The sequence below is a fragment of the Pteropus alecto genome, unplaced genomic scaffold, assembly GCF_000325575.1.
Source record: "Pteropus alecto unplaced genomic scaffold, ASM32557v1 scaffold280, whole genome shotgun sequence".
NCBI classification, from domain to species: domain Eukaryota; kingdom Metazoa; phylum Chordata; class Mammalia; order Chiroptera; family Pteropodidae; genus Pteropus; species Pteropus alecto.
The window spans coordinates 376,343-383,962 of NW_006430057.1; the positions used below are offsets into that span (position 1 = coordinate 376,343).

The 7,620-nt window shown below is 42.6% G+C and overlaps 1 protein-coding gene across 11 annotated transcripts in view; it reads left to right on the forward strand.

The window, feature by feature from the left end:
- SEPT6 (septin 6) overlaps positions 1-7,620 on the forward strand; it is a 76,955-nt gene that overhangs the window by 59,574 nt on the left and 9,761 nt on the right. For 5 of the 11 annotated variants that reach the window (XM_006904697.3, XM_025046081.1, XM_015589350.2 and 2 more), the window contains one exon: positions 1,698-1,888. In XM_006904697.3, coding sequence (XP_006904759.1) covers positions 1,698-1,888 — 191 coding nt within the window. Of the gene's footprint in view, positions 1-1,697; positions 1,889-4,009; positions 4,091-7,505 lie in introns of all 11 variants that reach the window. The other 6 variants (XM_006904699.3, XM_025046082.1, XM_025046076.1 and 3 more) reach the window with 5 other exon arrangements.

Here is a 7,620-nt window from a genome sequence, read left to right on the forward strand (position 1 = left end):
AGTGTTTTCTTTATCTCGAAAAGTTCTATTTGATTCTTCCTGATTGTTTCAATCTCCCTGCTAAAAGACTCATTCCGCTCATCTAGTTTTTTTTTTTCAATTCCTGAAATTGTTGATATGACTCATTTAGGAACTCACTGAGTTTTTTCAGAAGTACCATCCTGAAGTACCTGTTATTTGTGTCGAATATTTCTATGTCTGTAAGCTTATTTTCTGAAGATTTTTCTCTTTCTTGTTGAGATGCCTTGTCGCTTTGGTTGTACATGGTGTTTAATGGACTATTTCTCTGCCTGGGCATTAATGAGAGTGTATTCTGCTTTTTTTCTGGAAAGTTTTATTGTATAAAAGTCTCTCTAGCTTGTTGCAATGGAGGCGTTTCGTTTTTCTTTTCCAGTAGGTGGCGTCTGAGCCTCTGGGATCCCTGTTTTATATAAAGTGTTAATAATGCCTTTTTTTTCCTTACACATAATCAATTAGGCTCACTACCCTCAGTCTCGGTCCTTGTCAGTGTCAGTGACAGTTTTGGTAGCATTTGCTCAAATTCCTCTGGGGCTCTGCGGTGTTCTGTCTCAGAGGATATTGGGGATGGGCCCTCTGGGTTGAGGGATGGGAGCTTTGTCTCAGCCTCGTGCTTTGCCACCACAGCTGGTAATAATGAACTCTTGTTTCTCTGCTGTCCTGCTTCTCTGCTTTCTACTCTGATGACTGAGCCCTGCCGCCTGCCTTGTGGCTCTCACAGCACTCACAGACAGTGCTGTTCAGGGAACCCGCCACACCTTCTCCCCTCCCCCTCCTCCTGCAGGGTGCTCCGGCTGCGAGAGGCAGCTTCTTTGTTTCTCCCAGTCCACCGCCCGGCACCCGGAGTTCTGACCTGAGGTAGCTCTTATGCACAGACACCACTCTCAGATGTGCTAGTGTGCAGTTTGGGTGTTTTTTGTTAAGTTTTAGATGTTTAGCTTATTGTGTTTCAAGAGAAGAGATCTGGGGACATCTCTCACTCTGCCATGTTTCTGACATCAATTCTCTCCATTTTTTTTTTAAATGATCTCCTTACATATCCAAGGACAAATATTTCCTTTGACAAGCTTTGGCATTGCTGAAGTTTGCTCTGTGATGCATGGTGATCTTCCTGATTGGAGAGGATAAGAAAAGGCATGGGCTTCTTTCATATTGGGAGATCTCACTATATAATCCTCTAAAGAATGAATGGACCTTGGTTGGGCAAATTCCTTAAGTTCTCTTGCCTTCTGTTTCCTCATACAATGCAGATAATAGAACCTACCTCATAGGAGCGTTGAGAGGATTAAATGAGTTAACACATATAAAGTGCTTATAAAATTCCGTGCCTGGCCTATAATAAACACTAAATAAATGTTATACTATTATAATTGATATTGTTACTAACCATATGTTGTAACTTTTTTAAATAAAATATTTTTCAAGCAGAATGCACAATTCCCTGACCATATTTAATATTCAGGAGCAGAAACTTGGAGATAAAAATGGCAGGAAAAGGGGACTATCCAGAACATGGTGCCATTTGGTGCCATCATAGCTGTCCCTGTCAGAAATGTCTCCTAAGTTCCCAGGGTCCTGTAGGATTGCAACCCTGCCAGCCCCCTGTCACCCTGGGCTCCACTCAACAGGGAGCTGTTCACAAGGGGACTCCCCCCACACTCCCTGTGCTTCTTTGCCAGCTGCATGAGAAGTTTGACCGTCTGAAGAAACTACACCAGGATGAAAAGAAGAAGCTGGAGGATAAGAAGAAATCCCTGGATGATGAAGTGAATGCTTTCAAACAGAGAAAGACAGCGGCTGAGCTGCTTCAGTCCCAGGGCTCCCAGGCTGGAGGCTCACAGACTCTGAAAAGGGACAAAGAGAAGAAAAAGTAAGTATGAGGCTGGTCTGGGGTGGTGGCTTCTTTCTCATCCTGCTCATCCCTTCAGGACAGGGCCTGGAGGCTGGGGGGACTGAAGGCTGATGACCAAAGGTGAGCTGTGGGCTGTTATACCACTTTGGGTAACTATAACTGGTCTCAGTGTTTCCCATAGGACCTTTGGATTCCCTGAATTTGGGAAACTGAGAGTAGGGGAGAGGTGTGGTCGCAGAGGCCCAGCCCTTCCTTTGGCCTGCTTAGGCAAGTTTTGCAAAGTCAGGTTGGAGGAGAGGGAGGGAAAGGAGAGGAAAAACAAAAAGAATGTGAGAGTGTAAAAGAAGAGAGGAAACAATGAGAGCTGCAAAGTTATAAGGGCAGATAGAGTGTAGTGGGAGAAAGAGAGTCTTCACAGAAGCCTCTAGGCATGCCCTTTCTCCTTGAGACGTTGGAGCTATTCGGGCTTACAGGCCTGATTGCTCGTTCTATATCTGAGGTGTTTACCTCTCTGCCTGTAGGCCATCCCTCTCTCTGCCTCAGTTCTCACTAGCTGCAGCCAGCAGAGTTTACCTGCTGCTGCTAAACACTGTAGCCCAGTTCTGATTTTTCACCTTTTTGCTGACTCTCCTCTTGACTGCTTAGTTGCTCCCGGCCGGGGGTATTGAGAACTTGGTGGGGAGCCCTCAGATGCTGCTATACTACAGGTGTCCCATCCTTAACCTGGGGAATGATCTCTCTCTCCTGGTATTCGGTAAGGCAGGATAGCATGGACTCCTGGCATGGGCCAATTATCCTGACCCAACCCATTCCTCATCCCAGAACCAGAGAAGAAAAAAACATTTCTGATGGCATGTATACAACAGCCAGCAAAAACCCAGTGGTCCCTTGTCCTCTCTAGTTGTTTGTGCGGTGTCACTCAGGGAACCCTCAGATGGAGTATTAGGCAGTGCCCTTATTAAAGGGGCCCAAGGATTCGAAAGATGTCTATGGTTCTTGCCCTCTGTTCTTAGCCACTTGTTACTGACTCAACTATTGGATATTTGCCAGAGTAGGAAACATCTTCCTTTCTTCTGTGCCTGGCTTATCACTTAGGAATAAAACAGTGACTTTTGTATTTTGTATACATCTTTATTCAAAGGTGTAAATTTGCACGTTTTCACCAATTAGACTAGAGATTTTTGTTATTGAACCATAACACTATATATCAAATTCGCTGACTAATTAACTTTTTCTGTTATTACCTGATGGATAAAGTTCGACTAGCCAAAAAAAGAAAAAAAGCCTCTTTGGACAGACTGTATGTTAGCTGATCTGTTATGGTGCGTTAGTTGTGCCAGCAGGCACGGATTCCTATTTTTAAGATCAGAAAGGTCTAAATTTGTCTTCTAGCTCTAATCTGCTGCCTTCGTAGTCCTTTGGTATTTGGTAACTTAATCCCTGAAGTAGTTGCACAGCCTGTTTGCAGGAATTATTGCAGATTTGTTTGTTCGGACCTCATTGACACTAAACTATAAATATTCCCTACTCAGATGTTCAGTAGAAATTCCACCCAGACCAGGTTCCCCCCCAACCCAAATTGCCTCAAATTACCTGACCCCTCCTCCAACCCCAGGCAGAAGACCCTATGTAGGCAGATACCTCTCTACAGTCTCCACAGATATTTGAGGTTGGTAACGGTACCCTTTTCCAATTTTGAGGTGGGTGAAGACCTTATTGGCATGTGGCATCTCATATTAACAATAAGGGCCTGACAAATAGACTGTCCTCTTCCATACTTCCAGATGTATAAGTGGCCCCAGGCCTGGGCTTCTTATATAATTCTATAAACAGTTAGCTAACTTCTGGAAGACCCATCGTGAGACCTGTATCACTCTGGTCCCATAGTGATGATGGCAGTGATATGGGGTTTGAGAGTAGAAGTGATAGTGGCATTTCTTTTTGAGAGACGGTGGTTGGATCTAAGAGTCACATATTCAGAATTTCCTTTGGCTGCCCTTAAAGAAGTTAAGAAAGAGTACTTATGTTTCAGGGGTCCCTACCAGCCCACCCTTTCCACTTCCCCTCCTGCTCCTTCTAATCTCCTTTGACCTCTAACTCTTCATTGTGTGAACTCATAATATTTGATTTCTCCTCAAGCTCACTCCATCTTCATCAGCTCTTACTGTTTTACAGTTAACTCTGCTGTTTGCTGCATGCTGCATGAGACCCAGGGCCCTGGTAAGCTTTATTAACTCTAAGTAGAACTGAGACTGGCTCCTAGAGCCACCTCCCCAAATCTTGCCCACTCCCCAACACAGATATCTAATCATGAAAGAAGCTGCTTCATTGTCCTAGCTGGCTTCTTCTTGTGACTTAGAACAATAAGAAATAGTCTGGTGTGGTTTCGAGTGTACATGTGGAATGTTTGCCTTCCTAATCAAAAGTGGGGTGTTTTCACACTTCTGCTGCTGGAACAGCTGGGTAGCATAAGTGGATCAATATTTAAGGTTTCAATTTTGGCCATTTTTTCCCCTAAAAAGCTGTAATCATTACTTTCAGAATTAACTAGACTGTAGTGAGGAAGGAAACTGTTGGATTCAGCAGCCCTGTCTCACAACATCGCAGTGGCATTGACCCCCAAGTCTGGGAATGTTCCATGCCAACCAAAACTTGCTTCTTTGTCTCCCTCTGGTGGCTATTTCTTATTGGAGAGGTTCAAGTTCTCAAGTTTCCTTTGGCTATGTAACCCCCAAAACCATAAGAGTGGAAGAAAATGAAGAGCTCTCAGATATTATAGAGAATTTCTTATGTTTAATTCTATAAGAACCAACTTCATGAATACCTAAATACCTACCTTTGGTAAAATAGATTCCTGAGGATTAGGTGTTGTTATATGTACAGAAGTGATTAAAGCAGTCCCTGGTGTCACGTAATTTGCAGGTTGATTATAGCAATGATTAAACACCTTCTATCTGTTTTATTAGACTCAGGTAGTAGTGAGGAAACATATATGTGTTTAATTTAACGCAGTTAGGCTTTAACTATTTTTAAACTTTACCATAGACACTTTCAAATAGGAACAAAAGAAGAGAGAGGGATAGCAGCCCAGTACAGCCTCAGGTACCCACAACCAAGCCCCCAAACAATTGTCAACATAGAGCCGATTCTGTTTCATCTATTACCCCAAACCTGCTGGATTATTATAAAGGGAAACCCACATCATTTCATCTGTAAATACATTAACATGTATCTCTAAGAGATAATGACTCTTTTTTAAAAAATCATTACCACAATGCCACCATTACTACACCTACAAAATTAACAATTCATTAACATAAAATTTCTAGTCAGTGTTCAGAATACCCTGGTTGCCTCATAAATGCCTTTACATTTGGTTTGTTTGGATCAGGAAATATTAAATATTGAGACAGTGTCTTCCCCACTCACCAATGTAGTTTATGATTTAAATGGAGAGCCTGCTGCTCATCACCAAACTGATTGCTGCAGCTATTGCACTGGAGGCTTCAAGCAGCTGGGAAAGCATCCTATTTTCAAGCAAATCCCAAAGAGGAAGTCCATAGAGGCTTATGAAACATAAGGCCCATGAAATTGGGCCAAAGGAAACAACCCTAAAAGAACAATGAAAAGATTTATTGTCTGGCTTAAAGGCAAGTCTTTAGAAGACCCTGTTAGCTCCTTGGCATTAACAGCAGATTTCCATTTAAGAAGATTATCATTTCATAGAGTGTCTGTCCACCACTGCAGTCCCAGTGCCTATTAAAGTGTACGATACCTGTAGAAGCTCAGTTCACATGTATCTTCATTGTTACTCCATTTTCACTGAGAGCAGGAAAAATGTATCCTGGTAATTTAGATTTCAGTTAATGAAACAGAATTAATGTGGTTTGACACAATTTGGTTCCAGTGTCCCTGAATAAATCATTGTTAGTGGCCATTACTATAATGAATTCTGGCAAAATTCTAATTAAAGCTTTACTTTATAAATGAGAGGCAATTGGCAAACAGTGGGAATAGCCAACCCTAACCCAAGTAGGTTAGCTTTTCCTGGCAGGCTTCTCTCCAGCAGACCACAAAAGCAGTTCCAAACCAAATAGGGGAGAGAGGCCTTGGTTCTCTAGGATCTGAAAACAGCAAAGGCAGCCTGTCCCCTCCACAAAGCCCTCATTCCTGGGGTGGATCACAAAGGCCATCTCTCATTAACTAGAGAGAGGCTTACTTTTCCTCACTGGTTTTGAAATTGCTAGTAGCTGTCTGCAACTGTAAGAGAAATAATTCTTCTCTGACCTGTACACAGTTGTAGATACTATATCTCAATGGATACTGGCCCTTGACCCTTGGGAGGTGCAAAGCATACAGAAGGGTGTACACATATCAAAATACATCGGCCTTCCTGTGAAGCCCAGAATATATGCCGTTGCGGTGTTGTTTAGGTTTCCCTAGGAAGTAGACGAAGAATAAAATAAGAGATGAACATTCATATAACATTCTAATACTCTTCAAAGTATTTTTCTATATATCTCATTTTCACCTTACACCAGTCCCACAAGGTAAAGAAGGCAGGAATAATCTTCATTTGACAACATGAGTAAATGAAGGAGCAGGAAATTTAAGAGATTTACCAAGAATCACACAGTGAGTTAGTGGCAGGACTGGAACAAGAACATAAAACTCCCAATTCTTGGTATAAATTGCCATTCGCACGCTTTGTGTGTGTGTGTGTGTGTGTGTGTGTTCACTCTGAGGAAGGGACTGTACAAACATACTCACATATGCATATGCTTTTAACTATCCCTCCTAAATATCTAACAGTCTTTAATGAGATAAATGTATTCATCGGGTAAAATCAGGGGCTTAGATGCACAGCCAAAGAGTTCTTCGGGGCAATGTGGTGTGGTTAAGCAGCTAAGGGATTCAGGCTCTGGTTCTGGCTATGACTGTTTCTTTGTGAGCATGGGCAAGACAGTTAATTTCTCTGTTTCTCAGTTTCCTCATATGTCAAATGAGGATCGATACTGCTTGCCCTGTTTTGTCACAAGGATGAAGTTTAAATGTAAGAAAGGTTAAAGTACTATGTGAACACAAACCAATAATGGATTTCCATAGTTCAGGTTTTTAGGTAACTGTGGTCTGGACCATTCGTAGACACTTCGCAAACAGCCCTGGGGTACCAGTCGACTGACTGGGACTGCTCTGAAAGCTACCGGGGGTGAAACCTCAGTCTCCTCTGCTTTCTCTATGGGACAAGGCAATCTGTAGCTGAGAGCCTGGTGCTCAATCCAGTGGTCTGAGGCCACCTGGAGATTTGCTGAAGGTATTCCTGCACAAGGTGTCTGGGTGGGGGTCATTAGTCAGGACGTAGCAATTAAAAAGAGAGAAAGTATTCTGGAGGCTGTTGATAATTACTTTGCTAGCTAATATCACTACTGCTGCCACTCAGAGGTGTGTGTGGATGTTTGAGCGAGAAAGCGTGTTCCCAGAAGCCAATGCAATAGGACCTTAAGACTGTCTAACATAGCTATATATTCTAATTTATCCATTAGTCATCACGAAAAACAATTTTCTTCTAACCTTTTTTTTTTTTTAAGACATTAATCCATCCGTTCATTAACCCAACTTCTCTTTTTATTTTCAGTTTGGGCTTCCTGTAGACGCCCTCTTCCTGCACAACAGAGCTGGGCCTCCCTTTCTCTAATTACCCTTTAACACGTCTGGGGCTTAGAACCCGTGCCTTCTCCTCTCTTCCTGCT